Source organism: Saimiri boliviensis, chromosome 7 (assembly GCF_048565385.1).
Source record: "Saimiri boliviensis isolate mSaiBol1 chromosome 7, mSaiBol1.pri, whole genome shotgun sequence".
Classification (NCBI taxonomy): Eukaryota; Metazoa; Chordata; class Mammalia; order Primates; family Cebidae; genus Saimiri; species Saimiri boliviensis.
The window spans coordinates 51571211-51591883 of record NC_133455.1 but is presented as its reverse complement, the minus strand read 5'-3'; the positions used below and the strand labels follow the sequence as shown (position 1 = coordinate 51591883).

At 35.0% G+C, this 20673-nt stretch overlaps 1 protein-coding gene across 4 annotated transcripts in view; it reads right to left on the bottom strand.

Moving 5' to 3' along the window:
- The window catches only part of LIN7A (lin-7 homolog A, crumbs cell polarity complex component), a 144262-nt gene that overhangs the window by 47076 nt on the left and 76513 nt on the right, over positions 1 to 20673 (bottom strand). For 3 of the 4 annotated variants that reach the window (XM_003927835.3, XM_039472421.2, XM_039472420.2), the window contains 2 exons: positions 7012 to 7083; positions 4440 to 4649 (listed from right to left, as the gene is read on the bottom strand). In XM_003927835.3, coding sequence (XP_003927884.1) covers positions 4440 to 4649; positions 7012 to 7083 — 282 coding nt within the window. The remainder of the gene's footprint in view (positions 1 to 4439; positions 4650 to 7011; positions 7084 to 20673) is intronic. The other variant, XM_074402502.1, reaches the window with a different exon arrangement.

Genomic DNA, 20673 nt, shown 5'->3' with positions numbered 1-20673 from the left:
CTATTTTTCTTTGCAAGAGGATTAGAGCACAATAGGGTGTGAGCTTAAGCCCAGGAGGCAGAGGTTACAGTGAGCTGAGATTGCACCACCGCGTTCCAGCCTAGGTGACAGAATGAGACCATGTCAAAAAAGAAAGAAAGAGAGAAAGGAAGGAAGGAAGAGAGAGAGAAAGAAAGAGAGGAAGGAAGGAAGGAATGGAAGGGAAGGGACAAGAAGGGAAGGGAGGAAAGAAGGAAGTAAGGAAGGAAAGAAAGAAAACAGTACACTCAAGAGCTGGACCAATCTCTTTCTGTGTTCTATGCAAGATTATTTCTATCGGTGCCCCTACAATCACATTATTTTTTGTTCCCCTTGCTCAACTTGCGTTATATTCCTCTTGAAATCAACATTGAAATCTCCTAAGATTTTTTTCCCCAGGCTTTGATATTTAGCTATTCCTCCCTGATTCTGCATATATGTAGCTAGTTTTTTGGGCACAGGAGTAGGACTTCGTGAAGATTCTTATTAAAATAGGCCTATTGTACCATTCTATTGAGACTTTTTGTATCCTGACTCGATCACTGAATATATTTACTGTTGCTGCTGGCTCCACATTGGCTGCAACCTTTATAAACAGTCCTTGAGTCCTTTCTTAAAATTGTTGAGAAAACACTTGAGTATAAAAGGGTGAAAAGGAGATCATTAGAAAGCTGTAAATTCTTACTGTAACATTTTGACCTCCTATTAATGTTAAATTTTAATTCAGCATTCGGCTTTAAGGTTTCACTGAGGATTGACATAAGAAGTAGCCATACACAAAGGCCTCTGTATTTTCTGTGAAATTGTATTAGGTAATTCAATGTCTCATTTGTAACATTCCCAGGGGAAATTTCTCTTGGCACCTAGGGATAGAGAAAAATTTTCTCTCCAATGATAGTTGAGCTGGCATGAGTTTCCTTCTGTTTTGACTTCTAAAAAGCTGGGAGAAAAAAATCAATTGCTCCATTGCTGTATTTTGTCTTTATTTCTATTTATTGATTTTCTCCCTTCCCATCACACTTTATAACCTAACATTCCATGATGTTAATAGCTCTGTATTAGCATATATATATGTATATGTGTATATATATGCATATATATATATGCATATGCAGACTCATAATATACCCTTTTTCTAAATGCAGAATATAATATGAGACAAACAATCAAAGATAATCAGGACATCACATCAGATGTCTTCTCTGATGTTTAAATGTCCATGGAATAATTTCTTTACTTTTTAAATAGGACAGTTAGATATTTTTTTCAGAGTACTTATACTAAAGTAGTTAAGGTTTTTTAGACCTCCCAAGCACTTCCTTTCAAAATTTCTGAGTTTAGAATGGCATGCTCTAAAAATCTTCCATATTTAATCTCCTGAAATGGTGACTTATTTCAAGGTAGAAATATAAATCATTCCATCATTTGTTAAACTTTTCTTTTTTTGGCCTTTCCATTACAGAATAATTTTTTTTTTCACTAAATATTGCTACCTGCCTAGAATTATTTACACTGATAAAACCTCTGGACTCGGTGTTTGTTAGAAACCCAGAGTTCTAGTATTGGATTAAGTATTATTTGTGTGACTGTGAACAAGTCATTGGGTCATAAAGTCTCTAATTTACAGAAAACTGCTTTCTGAGGAACACCTGGTATACATTAGGCATTGTTAAACATCACATAACTTACTTTTAAACAGTTTTAAATAGGTAGCTTACAATATATAGTTTGATTATGTGAATGTGTAATACATTAACCTTCCACTTTAGGAGCTTAATAAACCAGTCTAGGGTAGTTAGCCAGGATTATATTGGAAAGGCAATACTCTAGAGGTGGCCACTATACGAGCAGCTTGTTGTACCTAATGTCAAGGAACAAATGCTGCTTTACTGATTAGCAAGAATATGTCAGAAATGGATTTCCTTTGGTGAATTTAGTGGCCCATTAGCTAGCAAGGTAAATGTATAAATGGAACTTAATTGGTAAAATTAAAGGTTTAAATATATGTGGAATATTAAAATCTTGGAGACATTCCTCACCTTTGCATGAAGAGGATATAAAAATCTCAGGGAGGCCCATGGCCTACGCCATATGATGAAGGGCCAAAGTTTGATTACTAAACTACCTTATTTTCAGCTGTCAGTCTTAACAGGATTTCTGATTGTCTGACGCTGAATATAAAGGTAACAAAATCCTGGCCTGGCTCAAGTGAATCATCTGCCTCAAGTGAACCTTTATGTAAGGTTATGTTTAGAACACCTAAATGGACAGAGACCTGGAGTTTTATCAAATTTATGAAAGAAGTTGTGTGTCGAACACTGCCTTCTTGCTAATAAATGTTTGCTAACATATGCCTATAAATGCAGCAGAATTTGCTGTAAGACTTACTTTTAATCTAAGTAGCAAAAGCAGTATCACTGGGAGGTTGTTAATCTTCACCAACTTCAACCTTCACCAGTAGCCACATTTACCCGTCAAAGGTTTATATGACCCAATTGGCATATAAAAAGACATTTTGCCTCATTTCATTCTTCATCATTGCCCTTTAAATTAGTACTATTTCCTTTTTTCAGGCAAAGAAATTCAAGTTTAGGAGATAGTAATCCATAATTATATGAATATTGGGTGGTAGAACCTTGCATATTTGATTCTAGATAAGGTAACTGCCACCGCCCAGGTATAGCACAAGGTCATTGCAAGGAATGGGTGACTAATTATGAAATGCCTACAGTGTGTTCCTTGCAAATATTTATGGTAAACAAAGTCTGTTTAGCTCCCTTATAAGAAAGTTCAAAGTCAACCACATACTACATTTATTTTATATATATATATATATATATATATATACACATATATATGCATATATATGTGTATGTATATATTTATTGTTACTTTACACAATTATAATTACTGTTAATGTATTATGAGTTGTTCTGTACTTTTCATACTGTTTTAAAATCTATATCTTATTTGATTTATAAAGTATATTTAGAGGAATTGTAAGTTTATACTCTGGGGCATAAACCTCTGAGTGACATAATTGTGTGACCTAGCTCTAGAGTCCTCTACCAGAAAGTTTGACTCTGAAATTATCACTTGAAACATGCTTTGAAAAAGTCACAGTTATCTAAGGTCAATAAAAAGCTTATCTCAAAACATTATTACATAGAAAAAAGTACATAGTAATTAGAATGCTGAAGTGATATAAAATATTCATGGGGTGAGAGTTTTGACATACATTGGAGGACAGCAGAGTTGAAGGAATAGTTTTGGGTTTTATGAAACTACTAGTCAGTCTAAAAATAAAAAATAAATAAACAAAATTCAAGATATGAATACAGAAGAATTTCATTCCATAGTTACCAATAAAATATCATGTTCCAATTGCATTTTATTTTGGATATTGTGTTCCAAGCCTAAATTATTTTGGACCCAAATAACTGAAATCTGATTTATATATTAAAATGTTTAAGTTCTTAGAAAAAAGATCTTAGGTTAATAAAAAGGTAAACATTGATATGTTTCTGTTTATATTTCTGAAATGTATGCTTTTAGATAATTTATGTTTAATATAAGTGGAAGTTATAGGGAGAAAATTATTCATTTCATAGGAAGTGATTTCTTTACCAACTCATTATTACAAGTGGAGGTGGTGGCATCTAGGTAATATAAGCTATGAAAAACTGTATCTTCATACTTTAAATTGTTCCATATTTTAATTTTCTCTAATTTTCTTTAAAAACAAAAGCATATATTATGAATAGGTAATTTAACCAAACTTTTTTGGGAGAGGCTAATATAAACATATTATTTATGTTATATTAGCATATATATAACATAAATAATATGTTTATATTAGCCTCTCCCAAAAAAGTTTAATTAAATTACCTATTCATAATATATGCTTCTATACTATATTATTATACTATAGCTGTAGATCCAGCTTCAAGAATTTTGAGTCCATTAGCCTTTTTCATATATGTTATTATTATATAAACACTAAAATTACCCTTAAAATGAAAAACCCACACACATTACAAAGTTAGGTGTTTTATCTTTATTCTTAAAATGTATGTATTTGCTTATAGTAACTTAGGATAAAAGTATCTTGAAATTACTGTTTTCTTGCAAATGTTACTTGGAACATTATGGGAAGAAATTCTGCTAGTTGGATTAATTTCCTGGGATGTTTTTTCAACTCACTGATATTTATCATAACTGAACATAATGAAATGAAACATAAAAAATAGATTATAGCTTTTATAGGCTTAATATCTATCAATGCTTAGAAAGCTGTTTAGACACAAAATTAATATTTGTTCTGGGCTTTCAGCATTTACTTTGGTAATGGCAGAAAAAAAAAAAAAAAAAAAGAAAGAATGTGCTTAAGGAGAAAATCTCTGGTTCTTTTATAAACATACCACTCCGTTCACTGATAGCAGCTGATCTCCTCTTTTGAGGCCTCCGTGTCTTTCAGCCACCCCTCCAGGAATGATGCGAGAGATATAAATGGGGGAATTTTGCTCCTTTCCTCCCATCACATTAAAACCCAGGCCTTCATCAGTCTTTGGCAGTTCAACTACCCGAGGGTGGGAGTGGCCTTCGCTAGCTGCAAAAGCTGCAACTGTTGCCTGAAAAAAAAAAAAAAAAAAAAAAAAAAAAAAGATGGTCTTTTGGTAATAAATTGAGGGAAATAAGGCCAATCATATGCTTTGCAGTGGGTAGCGCAGGCAACTTTTCCTATTTTTATAGTATTCTCCTGTGAAAGAAAGAACAAAAAAAAGAGAGGCCTTTCTTCATTTAGATGCCATCTATGATTTCTTTCTTTGGTAAAGCCCCACTCATCTATTTCCAGCTTCCTAGGGCTTATCTGGGATAACAAATTTTTCCTGTCTTCATAAAAATATTTTCCAGTTACCTTGGTTAGATGCAATTCTTCCTTTTCCTGGATTCCAAATAACTTTGTTATGTGTACTATCTACTATTATAATTATTTTATACATATGTTACATGTATAACATGTACTATGAGCACCTTAAGAGCTGAGATGATGTCTTGCACTCTTTTGTATGAAACAGAGTCTAATCTGATGCTGGTGCTTGCAGATAAAAGTTCGTAAGTTTTTTTTTTTTAATAAATTAAAGAGCACTTACATGTATATATACTTTTGAATATATATGTAATCTTGCTATTTGTCAAACCACAGGCTTAGCAAATTTAAGTTTTTTAAAAAATTAAGGATGCCTTAAAAGGAATAAAAACTAAAATAACATAATAGATTCAAGCAGATTATTGTTAGTTTATGCCAATATTCCATATTATTATTTCATATTGAGAAATCTTATATGGAACAGGATTTTTTCTCTATATATTATATATTAATATTTCAACTATTATAACAAAATAGGCAACATGAACAGTCGATGGTTTTATACATAGATATATGAAACATTATTTAATGTAGACATAATTTGTTTTAAAATTCATGTACTAATTTCATTAAATAAGTTCAAGAAAACAACTTACCATTAGTTCCCACTAACCTCATAGAACTAAAATCACAGCATTTAGGTAGTTTCTATCAAGAAAAGATTCTCTGCCTGCTTCCTATTTTTCATTTTTATTAATTCACCTTGACCACAGTTGATTAGATGCCTACTATAAAGTGACTTATTCAACAATGTGAAAATATTTATTCCCGACTACTGTACATTCTTTTCCACACACAGCATTATCACATCAGTTTAGCATTATGCTACTGTCTGCATTTAAGTGAAACATAGTGAATGATATGAAAACAATGGCTTGTTTTTAGCTACATGCATTTGCTCATGCAAACCTTGTTGTCATGCATAGGTTTTAATGGCTGACATGGATGCAATGCAGACAGCCCAGAAACAACCAGAAAAGATTGTGCTATTGCAACATTATGCTGCTATCCTGCTGTTCTACATGAATAAGAAATGAGAATGGTAAAACACTACACAATTCACTTTCCCCTTAATTAAACCACGTAGGGATCATTTTTCTGTGTGTGTTCCACTTCAGTACAAGCAAAGCATGACGCAATGATAATAACACCCTCTTTTTTTCCCTGAGTTTAAACAAAACAAAATAAAATTACCAAAAAAAAAAACACCTTACAAATCTACAGTGTTCAGTTACAGAGTAAAAACTAAAAAATCAAGAGAGAAACTAAACAAGCGTTGATGTAACACAAAAGAATTAAATGGAAAATTGTAATCATTTATTATTCAATGGTTATTTTTTATACAATATTAGAAAGATAAAGTATTTTTAAAAGCAAGTCATGTTTCTGTTACAACATTTGTGTGTTTGTAAAAGAAGAGCTGCATCAGTGATTTTAGTTTAAAATTGATATTTCCTAATGGTCTATTTTCCTGATAATTTCACGATCCTATTGGTATAACACTTTTATTAGTAAGGTCTCTACAACCTCTGGATTTGAGTTTTTAAAGGGCAGATGTGGTCACCACCATAAAAGGTGACAGGCCTTTTCTACATACAGGTCAATGCTACACCCTTCCACTGCTCTGCTGAATACAGAGAAGTATACTAGATCAGTGAGTGTCAAGGGAATTCTTTTCCTGTCTAATTGAAATCAAATCTTTAGACTGGTGCAAATAAATCTTCATGCACTGAATACAATACAGGTTCTTTTGGATCAGAACAATGTGTCAGAAAATCATATAGTATTTCATACAATGAACCAGTAGATTTGCTTGTGCCAAATGGACATTAAGTGAGTTTAATGAAATCATTCTCCTTTCTTAAGCTACAGAAGCAGCAGAAAAGTTCAATTTTCCATTAGGATTTTTACCTGAGAAGTAGTACTGGTTCTAGACTCTGGGCTGCCACTGATGTCTAAATTCTCTTACAGTGTACACACGAGAATACCTGAAACACACACGCGCACAATCAATTACTAGATAACTGGGGTCAAGTATATTTTTAAAGTTACTCAAGCCTTACCTTTGCTGTTGCCCTTGCACGGAATTCGGGACAGCCATTAACAGTTATCGTTTCATGCATATATTGATACACCTAAAATGTTCACATAAAAAGAAGAATGTGTAAGAACATTAAGAATAATAGTTCTTTTATTGCAGAAATGAAATTACATTTTCAATGTGGGAAAACACTTCTCTATTACAAAATGAAATAGGTTTGATGATTAGGAGTGTACCTAATAGCACTCTTTAAACAGCAGATATTTTTACTCATTGTGAATTTAGACACAATTACAGAAATCATTAAAATGTGGTAGAAAAAATCGTTTCTTCTAAACTGCCAGGGATGGGATTATAAAATCTTTGTATCCATGTTAAAATAAATTGCTTCATCTTAAGCAAACTAAAATTAGACAAAAAAAACTTAAAGGACACTTTGAGGAAGATGTTTGGAAAAAGTAACAAGGTTAAATGTGTTGGACTATATGTTCATTTTGGATTTAAATAGTAAAAGTAAAAATGTATTGCATAATGCATAGCATTAAAAGTCCATTTGGTACTATGCTAGAGTATTTTCGGGTAGTGATCCATTAGCTATTTCAGTAAAAAAGGAAAGAGGAAAACTACAATAGAAGTTTTAAAAGATTTTCTTTCTTTCTTTCTTTCTTTCTTTCTTTCTTTCTTTCTTTCTTTCTTTCTTTCTTTCTTTCTTTCTCTTTCTTGCTCTCTTTCTTTCTTTCTTCTATTAGTCTTATTTTACATGCTTAAGCCAAAAGTTAATTAAGTGAATTCAACATTTGATTAATTCACCCAATTCAACAACTATTTATCGAGTGTCTGGAACTAATCTCTTCCCCACATTTTTGGCTGGCTCATCATTTCTCAAATACATTTGGTTGAATCTCCACTAATGCTGACTCATCTTTCCCAAGTGACATGGTTAGAAGGAGATTGACAAAATAGTCTGGACTAAAAAGGGAGTAGTACAACTCAGAATCCAACTTTTAGCTCTGAATCTCCACTTAACAATCACGAGATATTCAATTTCTATGGGAAATCTGAATGGGGACAAGAACAAGTTTTCAGGAGAGCATTTGTGGAATCTGAGCTATGTTACTGCAAATCCTCCAGGTTACCTGAACAGCTGCTAAACATACTCCCAGATTATTTTCTTGGAAATGCATCTTTGGTTTCACAAAGACAGCCTTTCCAAAAATAAATTCTACTTATTTGCTCTAACAGCCCATTTGAGAGGAGGATATTCCCTGCCCTGCTTCTCTTGTAATAAACTCTCTCAAATCTGACCCTTCATTCCACCCTAGCTCATTATCTCTCACTGAAAGCATTGCATTAGTGTCTTAATTGGGTCTCCCTGCCATCAAACAAAATACACTTCGGTGATCATCAAGTACCCATCTGACCATGTCCCTACTGTGCTCTTGGCTGTCTGCTGCCCTTACAGCAAAGGTGATAAGGACAAATACCAACAGGAGTCAAGCCCCAGATATTAATGCAGAACCCAGCCTTCTCTCTAGTTCTATTTTCCTGTTTTCTTTCTTCCACTCCCACCATTCCTCAAATATATCAAACTCTCTAAGTTACCCAGGTCTCTGCATATCCCGTTTAATCTGCTAGGAATGACCTTCTACCCGGCAGGCTCTTATTCATCCAAATTTAATATGATGATAAAAGGTCCAATTCAAATATTGTCTCCTTTATTAAATGATTTCTACCTCCCTCAAGCAGAGTGAGGAGTGAGTCTCTCCTTCCACAGTTCCTGGCCAGCTGAATTTGTCTGAAGTTATTTTGATTAACATTGCCAGGGAAAGTGACTTTACCTGCATCCAAGGATGTTTATGAAGATGCTCATTTAGCAAATAATTGGAACACTGTTATCAGTTGATTAAAACAAAAGGTAATTTTGTAAGTACTGGAGATAAATACCTGTACCTAATAAACATCACAAATATAAGGATAATTAGCCTTAACACCCCAAATTGATTTTAATTTAAAAAGTGGGATATTCAAGGATCAAGACTGTGTAGTAGATAATTTTGCAGACTTTGGAGATGGCTTGGAAGCAAACCCTAGCTGTACCATTTAATTGTATAATGTTTGTCAGTTACTTGATTTCTCTGATCCTCAATTTCCTCATTTTGAAAATGTGCCTTAAGATAGTAAGTAACTTCTAGGTCTGAGGATTAAATAAGATAAGAACAGTTTGCCATGTGCTGTGTGGTTCCAAAAGTCATTTATCATTGTTATACTGTTGTTGGTATGTGATGTTTCTCATCTTATTTGACCACGGATCTTTTGGGGAGAATCTCCTAGGATGAGCAGATCTCGAACACTCCTTACATAGGATTGATCAAGGGCTGTAGTTCTCAAATGGAGGGAATGTTGCCCTCCAGGAGACATTTGGTAACATCGGAGACATTTTTGGTTGTGATAAATGGGCAGGGTGGGATGCTACTGCATCTAGCCTGTGGTGGCCGGGTATGCTGCTAAATTACTACAGTGCACAGCAAAGCCTCACACAACAAAGAATTATCTGCCAAAATATCAGCAGTGCTGAGGCTGAGAAATCCTGATTGAAGAAATTAAGCTATATATTTTCTTCTTAAATGCAATGATTAGTAAGCTGTAAAAACATACTTGTATAGCACTGAGCTCTTGTAAAGCAGTCAATAAATATTTGTTGGAGTAAATTACCATAATTCTTGTGTATATTTAATGAAGAATCACCATGGGCTGAATGTAACACTAAGCGTTTTTTATCTACGAGCTCATTTAATTATCCCAGCTGATGATTTGGGCACTCTGCACACAAAGACAGTGAGTCTCACTGATGACCACGTGGCTAATTTGTTGCAGATTTGGTACACCAACTCATTTGTATCTGCCTTCAAAATCTTTCCTCTTTCAACCATATCAGACTTTCTTACATTAAAACAGCATCAGATCACTACTATTTTGGCAGCATCAGTGTGCACAAAAACTTGAACGTGTTACAAGCATTTTTGTATATTTTCAATAAAGGAATCTAGGTTTTATATAGTGGCTACCATTAAACAAGTGATGGCTACAAATATGCAATGCAACAATCCTGAAACCAATAAATTCATTAGTCCAGAGTGAAATATCATTTCAATCTTCTTTTATGATTATAATATATGAAGTTTTAATGGAATGAATCCAATATTATTGCCAGTCTTTTGTTTTTTTCTACAAAACACAATGGATTCTGATTTGGTTTTCAAAAGTGAGTTAAAGAGGACATGATCTGGTTGCAGAGTCAGGTCAAATCCTGGAGATATTAATTCTGTTTCCATTAGCTGTGTCACCTTATGAACTTCCTTAGCCTCTCATTTCCTAAGGCACAAAATATATCCATGCGTATCTTACTTTTCAAGGACAATTTTTAAAGTATTTGTAAAATTTTGAAAAAAATTGTTGTGGAAAGCCAAAGTATTTTACCAGGTACCCTGAGAAAGTTCTTAAAGCGAAAAGAGAAAATAGTTGTATGTGCTTTAACAAGGGGCTGATAAGTGGGGCTTATTGTCTCCTGAATCCTTTGGGTCCCAGAATGTATGACAAACTCCAGCTATAGCATTTGTAAGCACATTTCATTGGTAAAATGGGTTTAGTTTTTAGTGTAGGCCAAATAATTGATAGACACTCATATGGGGTTTAACCTTATATTTCAGCATCAGTAATTTCCTAACCTTGAATAAATTATAGCGATTCAATAGCATTTTGCATATTTAGAGCCTATTCCAAGTTACTGAAAATTGAAAAAGATAGATTAACTTTAAAAAGCAATAAAATTATAGTAAGTTGTTTCAGAAAGTTAATTTATTCATTTGTTCAGCTAACATTCATTTAGGAGTAATTCTAGTCAATATGTTAGGTACCTGGGCTAAATTATGAAATAAAAAATAATGGTTGTTTTTAATTAATGTTTAATTTTCACTATAGAAGGGCTGTTCTGTTTTTTTAAGTGAGTAATTTCCATTTTATTTTTCTTTATATTGAAATGAAAATAGAATACTTTTTCTGGATGTAAGTTTTATCACTGAGGGAATAATAAGTATAAATGAAGTACAAGCTTCACTTTATTTACCAAGTTTACAAACACAGGTCATGCAAACATTATCACAATATAAGCTTTACGTTGTATAGTTCTTCTTGATCTTGAAAACCCTAATTGGTACAGAAAGGTAGGTAAGGGTTAATAAACCTATATTGTGAGTTTCTCATTATGGATCTCCTTTCTATGTGACTTTAAGTACCCTACTATCTGTGTACCTTAGTTGTCTATTATATAAAAGCCTATATTCAAAGAGGCAATCAAAGAAGTTAAAGTATGTGGCTTCATAAACCATAACCCATTATTCTTATTATGCTTTTATTCTAATAGCTGCTATTATTTCTGTTATTACTATTTTATATATATATACATAAGATACAGTTGGAAAAATGCCTTTTGAATTTAGTTGCTTAGCCAGCATCAAGTTTTTAAAAACCTTGAATTTAAAGCTGGATTTTGATTGTTCTCTCTTCTAGTTTTATAGCAGAGGTTTATTGCCTTTTGTATTTGATGTTATTTAAAACTTTCTGCTGAGGCAGACACTAGATAGACACATCTCACACAATCCCCAGTTTCAAACCCTTCTTCCCAGTATTGTCTGATCATATGACCCATTCTGTCCAATGACAATTAAATTGGAAGCAGGTGAGAAGCTGCTGGGACAGTGTTGCTGTCATGGTGCTACAATTTTCCCTGTCTTCTACTTCTTGTTTTGTGTGCGGATATTATCGGCTGTAGTTGCAACCTTCAACTTCAGAGAGAAGGACCAAGGAAGTGTACAGATGTCAGTTCTGATTACATGGGACTCCCAAATGCATACATACAGCTGCCTATCTCTGAATTTGTTATAATGAAGAAAAGCATTCTTGTTTAAGCCACTACAGTTGAACTTTCTGCTACTTTCAGCCAAAAAAGTTACTGATTGCTATATTCCTCGAGTAAGTGTTATACAGAACTATGCTGTCTTTAGGGTCTCTTTTCTTCAATTCCTTCCAATTCTGAAACTTATAATTTTGTTCATTAGAATTTAGTGCAAATTTGTTCATATGAGGGCCTACAAACCAAGAAGATAACCTAAATAATAGTTTTTAAAAAAACAGAAACTCTTTGAAAAACACTGTTAAAAAATGAAAAGACAAGCCTGCTGGCAGAGAATGTTTGCAAAACATGTATCTGATAAAGGCCTCATATCCAGAATCTATAAAGGACTGTCAAAAGCCAATAAGTAAACAATACAATTAAAAATGAGTAAAGTGTTTGAACAGGTACATTATGGAAAATGTATGGGTAGCAAATATGGAAAGATACTCAACACCATTAGTTACTAAGGAAAATTCAAATTAAAACCATACTTAGATATACCTATATACTTAATTAGAATGCACAGGTTAAAAAAAAAGACATACTTGACAATATCTACTGTAGGTGAGAATGTTGGAGAACTAAAAAATTTTTTTTCTTTTTTTGAGATGGAGTCACTCTATCACCCAGGCTGGAGTGCACTGGCACTATATCGGCTCACTGCAACCTCTGCCTCCCAGATTCAAGTGGTTCTGTTGCCTCAGACTCCTGAGTAGTTTACAGGCATCCACTACCATGCCAGGCTAATTTTTTTTTGTATTTTTATTAGAGACAGGGTTCGCCATGTTGGTCAGGCTGGTCTCAAACTTCTGACCTCAAGTGATCCGACTGCCTAGGCCTCTCAAAATGCTGGGATTACAGACATGAGCCACTGTGCTCTGCTGAAGAACTAGAACTCTTGAACATGGCTAGTGGGAATACAAAATGGTACAGCCATTTGAGAAAATGGAATAACAGTTTCCTATATTATAACAGTTTCCTATATTATTTCCTATAACAGTTTCCAGACTTAATCCATATTTACTGTAAGATCAGTCATCCACTTCTAGCTATGTATCCAAGATAAGTAAAAAGCTATATTCATACAAAAACAATATGGAAATACTTGTAGCAAATTTATTCACAATTGGCACAAACTTTTACACTGTTGGGAGTGTGCATTAGTTCAACCATTCTGGAAGACAGTGTGACAACTCCTCAAGGATCTAGAACCAGAAAATTGCTGGGTATATACCCAAAGGATTATAAATCATTCTACTATAAAGACACATGCACACATATATTTATTGCAGCACTGTTCACAATAGCAAATACTTGGAACCAATGCAAATGCCCATCAATGATAGACTGGATAAAGAAAAAGTGGCACATATACACCATGGAATACCATGCAGCCATTAAAAAGGATGAGTTCAGCTGGGCGCGGTGGTTCTCACCTGTAATCCTAGCACTTTGGGAGGCTGAGGTGGGCAGATCACAAGAGCAAAGAGATCGAGACCATTCTGGCCAACATGGTGAAACCCCGTCTCTACTAAAAATATAAAAATCGGCTGGGCATGGTGGCCATGCCTGTACTCCCAGCTACTCAGAGGCTGAGGCAGGAGAACTGCATGAATCTGGGAGGCGGAGGTTGCAGTGAGCTGAGATTGCTGCCATTGCACTCCAGCCTGGCAGCAGAGCAGAGACTCAGTCTCAAGAAACAAAAACAAAAACAAAACAGATGAGTTAATGTTCTTTTCAGGGACATAGATGAAGCTGAAAACCATCATTCTCAGCAAGATAACACAAGAACAGAAAACTAAACACCACATGTTCTCACTCATAAGTGGGAGTTGAACAATGAGAACACATGGACACAGGGAGGGGAATATCACACTCTGGGGACTGTTGAGGGGTAGGGAACTAGGGAGGGATAGCATTGGGAGAAAAACCTAATGTAGGTGATGGGCTCATGGGTACAGCAAACCACCATGGCACATGTATACCTATGTAACAGACTTGCACATTCTGCACATGTACCCCAGAACTTAAAGCAGGGGTCCCCAAACTTTTTACACGGGGGACCAGTTCACTGTCCTTCAGACCATTGGAGTGCCGGACTATGCAAGGTGTGACACCTTTCACAGCCAGGGCTGCTGCCTCCACTATCCCAGACAGCGGTATACAGTGCCACAGGCCCAGCACCGCCTCCAGTGCTGTCTACAGGGATGGCGGTGATCAGCCTGTGATACTGTGTATACAGCGTCCTGGACATCTGCAGCAGCGGTGGGCCTCTTCTGTGGGAAGCCCACTGCTGCATGTTTCCCCTATTATAAGATACCTCCTAAAAATAAGACAGCCCCCGTCTTTTGGGGGTAAAATTAATATAAGACAGGGTCTTATAATAGGGGAAACACAGTGTGTAGTAATGTGGGGGGAGAATTTTGGCAAAGGGAGGTTATAGGGGCCATTATGTTGTTGTACATTTGGGGGAGTATGGGGGCCATTGTACTGTGTAGTAATGGTTATAGTGCTTTGCCTTTCTTCCTACTTCTGCTGTTATTTCACACTGTTTCCGGTGATGTGGGGCGCCGCAGCCGCAGACCGGATGTGCATCATATGACGTGCTTCTGGAGCTGTGATGCATGCGTCCCGCGTCACCAAAAGTAGTACTGTATGTGAGCGATGCCGCGCTTTGTGGTGCTGCCACATACAGTACTTCAGGAGCACAGGATGCGGATGCATCCGCATCCTGTGCTCCTCTCACCGACCACCAATGAAAGAGGTGCCCCTTCCTGAAGTGCAGCGGGGGCCGGATAAATAGCCTCAGGGTACCCCTGACTTAAAGTATAATGTTAAAAAAAGCAGAAAATATATTTAAGGGTTAGAAACACAGAAAATATTTTAAAGAGATAAAAATATTTAGAAACTTAATCATGATTTCAGAAGCTAAAAGTAAGGATTTGAAACATAAAAAAAAAATATATCTAAGAATGTATTTCATACAATAAAAAGATAACATTCAACCTCATTCCACAAAGTTTATAAGCATGGAAAATAGTAGATATATTTTAATGGATAAGAACATCTCTTTAAAACATAGGATGCTCCAGAGATTTTATAGAGCCTCATTATAGATGGGTTGGTTACTAAAATGTCAATGGAATTACAATTAGCATCATATAAACCCCTGTCTATAAGTGACTGGAAAAAAAAAAAGTAAACCCTTCAACAACATTGTGAAAAATGAAAATGTCTTTCTTTTTTATTTCCCTTTCTTTCTTTCTTTCTTTCTTTTTCCTCTTTCTTTCTTTCTTTCTCTTTCTTTCTTTCTTTCCTTCCTTCCTTCCTTCTTTCTCTCTCTCGCTCTCTCTCTCTCTTTCTCTTTCTTTCTTTCTTTCTTTCTTTCTTTCTTTCTTTCTTTCTTTCTTTCTTTCTTTCTTTCTTTCTTTCTTTCTTTCTCAGCTTTTAGGCCATGAATTCATAGGGAACAGACTCCAGCAGCTCAGGCTCCTTGCCACTGGTTCTCACAAAGTGTGCTTCTCTGGGTGGAGGAGGCTTGTGCTTCACTTGAACCCAAGTACCTTTCTCTTTGGCTTCTTTCTTTTTCTGATCATTTTCCTTCACACATTTCAGGAAGCGATCTCGGCTCAACACACACATTAATTCTCTTGGCAAAAATCTTGCCCTTAACTTGTTTGTTTACAGCAATGCCAACAGCATGCTGGGGAACATGTAGACTCTTCCAGCTTTCCCATGATAACACTTGTGGGGCATCCCTTTTTGAACAATACCCATTCCCCTGATATTTATGATATCACCTTTCTTATAGATTTGCATATATGTGGCCAAAGGAACAAGTCCGTGTTTTCTAAAAGGCTTAGAGAACATATATCGGGCACTCTTTCCCTTTGTGTTCATCATTTTGGTCAATTACTGGAAGACGGAAGTTCTGGCTGAAAGCATATGACCTATCTTATAAAGCAAGTAAGAATGGTTTTTTAATTAAAAAAATTAAAAATTAAGATTAATATCTATACCTACCTATAGTTTTTAATGGATTTATTTTTCAGATAAGAGTTGAATAAAGAAAAATTTGATGTAGTACCCGACTTTAAAATATTTAAAAAATCTTCATTACATTAAAAATGTTTAGCTCCCTAAATTGTTTTACAATTATAGGCTACCCGAGTAGTTGGGCAACATTCATACTATTAAGCCATAATGTATTTATCATAAAATAATAAACATACTGCCGCCTTTTTGAAAGCAGATTTTAGGCCAAGGGAGGTATCTAAAATGAATTTGTGGATCATTTAAGGCTCTAAGTTTAATTGCATTCAGTGGAAGGGAGTCCATGCCTGCAAAATTAAGTGTCCTGATGTGAATGTGCATACTTGATATGACTAGAATAAAATAGAAATAGAACTTAAGTCATCAACAACTTCGTCTGCTTATTTTGGGATGTTTTGTGGAAATAACTGATTCATCTACTAAGGAAGAGATGTTTTAAAAATATCTATTTATTATCTTAAGTTTTCTTCTTTCATTTTGAAAAACTGGCAGCCACATATAAATTTTAAATATCTAAAGCTATAGCTATCCATATATCTTTCATATATCTTTTCTACATACTTTTGTAACTGTGGAAAATATTGTTTAAAACTGCAGTGTTAGAATTCCTATAAACTAAAAAATTTAGGGTATGGAATTTACTGCCTGGGGTCAGCCATTTTTTGCAAAAAAAGAAAAAAGAAAAATTAAATGGCAATGGCACAGACTGTTTACAAGTCATGTCTACTACAATAAGATCATCAAAGGTCAAATGCATCCAGTGAAAATCCAAGAAGGATAGAATTTTCAGAGTCTTATCTTTCTACATTTCTCTGCAGCCATCAACTTTGATGAAAACACATCACGTGTCAGATAAGAAAAAATACTGACAGGTATGAAGAAGCAAAAGACAACATCTTTATTAGGCTGAAATGAGTTACAAAAGAGAATTCCACCATTAAAGCAGACATTTGATGGTGAAATCAATGTGGCAAATTGGTTTTACCAGTTGACAAACTCTAAGAATAGGTCAAGGTCTTGGAGGGGAAGCATTCCTCCTAGGTTCAGTGGTAACTGTGCCATGTAAAATACTCTTCGTGTCCTCAAGGAAGAAAAACAAATGAACTCTCCAGTTTTTAGTCACAAAGGATATAAAATATCTTTGTTTAGGCTGTTAACTCTATTACTTTCATTGGTATTTTAAACCATGTTGATGCAGCGTAAAGTGCCTTTGGCTAGAAAGTGCTTCCTTTGGGCACTGAAGAAGAAACTTCAGGTAACACTCGTTGATGTATCACTATTGGCTTCAAGAAACAAAATCAGCCTGCCTCTAGAACCTACTACTTCAATTGTATCCTGACAAGATGTATCTGACAGCCAAGTTATCCATAGGATGGCATTACTTATAACTAAAAACAAAACAAAAAAACTTCACTGAATTTGAAAATTGAAAACAAATGTGATGCAAATGTGATACTTCAGATTAAAAACTTCTTGCCTAATTGCACACATTTTAGCCTATGCACACCCTCTTATTAGTTGCCCCAATATCCTTATGGAAGAAAGATGTGCTCATGTGATTGATCAGCACCCAGGAACCATACAAGGTCATGGCTTTACTAGTGATATTGATAGTGTCTATAAAAGGTTAACTGCTGTGAGATACACCTTCTTCTTTTTCTGCATCCATGTCACAAGAACTTAGGTGGGGATGCTTGCTTGGAGCTGATATAGCTAGTCTTCTCATTTTATATTCCACCTTCTAGGACAAGCCAGATATCTTAGATTCAGAGAGGAGTAAAAGAGATGGTTTACTTAGGCATCTGGGCCCAGGTTTCATTCTCCAATCTATGTTTTATTAGAAAGGGCTTCACTAGAGAAGATCTGGGTGCTTTCCATGATGATAATAACAAAGTGGTGCTTTGCTTCCCATTTGATTATGGCCCTTATACCTGGCTTCCTTTGGTAATAATCCCTGAGAAGGAAGGACAGAATGCAGAAGAGGATTTGAGCACTGCTGGACCCTTTACTAGAATACCATTTTAATAGTACTGAAAACTCACGTCTATTTCTTACAGCCCACAGGCGTATTTCTGAGCTCAGCTACGTGACTCAGACATTTTGCTTCAATGTGATACATGCCATTTATGATTTGCTTTAAAGGACATTAACTAGACTTCAGATATAGAACAGTTAAATTGAAATTGTTCATAATTTATGACGAATCTCATGTCTTAAAGCCAATTTCTGTGAAAATGGTATTACCAGATTGAAGAAAAATGTAGTCTCAAGTTGCAAGTCATCTCCAATGCTCAGATCAGATGAAGATGAGAAGCATTTTGGACATAGTGATGGCCTTAAATATCTAACCATCTGCCTACCCAAGTTACAAAGAAACTAGGACTTTTTCTGAAATGTTTATAGATTAAGTTTAATGAGAAGGACACATGAGAAACATCTCCAACACTCTATCTCTTAAATGATGTGTAAAGGATGGGAAGACCCTCTAGGATGGTATTCTAGAAACACTTAACAGAGAGGATTAAATGTCTCCTTGTGTCTGACAGTAAATGGCACATCTTTTTGATTCTGGCTTTGAGGGAGCTCAGTAGGGAGGCATCAGGACTATAGGTACGTAATATAGCACAGTCCTCAAAAGTCTCTATTAATTTTCAAGTGTCCAGAAGTTATTTATATCACTTGTTTTAAATGAATTAAGATGAGTATGCCACACACTTAAGTTTCCAAAATAAATAGTTCCAAAGTTAATACTTTGTTCATTTTTATAGTTTCTATTATCTATATTTCTATTATCTATTAACTATTCTATTATCTAAAAGCAGAATAATTAGTTGCAAAACCATGAAACTGAAGAATGACTATAATTTTAAAGCTATGCTATTAACCTTTAATTTAATTACTGATTTTTATAATTAGTTTTTATTTCCAAGTGGTTCTTAACATATATAACTTTAATAAAGTAATTCACATTAAATAATTTGTACAATCATTTAATAACATCAAGGAAAAAATGAGATCACAAAGCAGGGTGTTTCTGCAGTGTCCACATGGCAGGTGGCTTGGCCACCAGGAAGAAATTTATTTTTTTGCTGTTGTTCAAAAGAATTCCCTTAAAGCAGCTGTTCCCTTTCTTGTCTTTGCTCTGCAGCAAGAGTCCCCTTGGTCAGGAAATGCCTGAGCAAAATTTTGGGAAGATGTCATTTCCAATTAGCATAGCACCATTCAAAGTGACTTAATTATCTTTATTTGCTTATTTTGGGTAAAATTCAAGCAAGGATTGGGGCTTCAAATGTACTTTATTTTTTACCATTTGGATTATGTTGATGTAAAATTTTATGAAAGATTGCAAAGTGCTTAGATATTGGCTCAGAACACTTGAAATTTATTAGTGTACTTAAAAGTTTGTAAGGGTTGTAAAATAAGTTTTACTTCTTAAAATAGGTCTTTATCAGGTGAATACATCATCTAGGAACAATTAGGGATACACTGTCATTGTCATAAGAGTCATATCCATGAATCAAATGAACGCTGAGGAAAAAATTTAACTCAGTTAATAAGAGCCAACCTCATTATTCAGTTGATCAAATTAAAATTGTAGCAATGTAAATACAAGATGTAGCAATGAAAATACAAGATGCTCAATTAAACTAGAACTTCAGATAAACAATGAATAAATTTCTAGCTTAAGTGTGTTCCATATAACATTTGACACACAGTTAATATTGCATCATAAATGAATTAAGGTTAAAAACAATACTAAGAGTTTGGGAAGTGAGAGATGTTAACAACAGTGAGTATAATTAGGGAGCAAACAACATAAAAAATTTGATGATGGTGGGCTCAGAATGACAAAATAAGCAAGAGGTCCAGTTTGATGGCATGGTAAAATATGTGGGTTAATGAGTTTGATTTCAGACAATGTTGTTTGAGTCATCTTGTGATCTCCAGGGGGAGATGTTGAGTAGATAGCTAATATGTAGGTCTAAAGCAGACGTCCCCAAACTACTGCCGGAGGGCCGCATGCGACCCCCTGAGGCCATTTATCCAGTCCCCCACCGCACTTCAGGAAGGGGCACCTCTTTCATTGGTGGTCAGTGAGAGGAGCACAGTATGTGGTGGCCCTCCAACGGTCTGAGGGAAGTGAACTGGCCCCCTGTGTAAAAAGTTTGGGGACACCTTGTCTAAAGCTTAGAGGAAAACTGTAGGCTATAAAATATAATTTGTGAGTTATTTCTTTAATTGGCAGAGGAAGCCTTTGGGTAAACTTTATCCTCTAGGAGAAATTGAGAATGAGAAAATGAAAGGATTTTGAGGGGCTCCAACATCTATTTATGTAATTTATAAGCCCAGCCTTAATCATATTGAACCTATTTAGCCAAGGCATCTTTAAAAATATTAAATAACTCACATATGTTCCTTTTAAAATGGATGATATTTAGGGGAAAGGAAATACAATAAAACCCCAAACTTTTAAGAAATGATTTTAAAGTAAAAGTAATTCGACCAGGCACAGTGGCTGACATCTGTAATCCTAGCACTTGGGGAGGTCAGGGCTGGTGGAGTTTGAGACCAGCCTAGCCAACATGGTGAAACCTTGTCTCTACCAAAAATAGAAAAATTAGCTGGGCATGGTGGCAGACACCTGTAACCTCAACTACTCAAGAGGCTGAGGCATGAGAA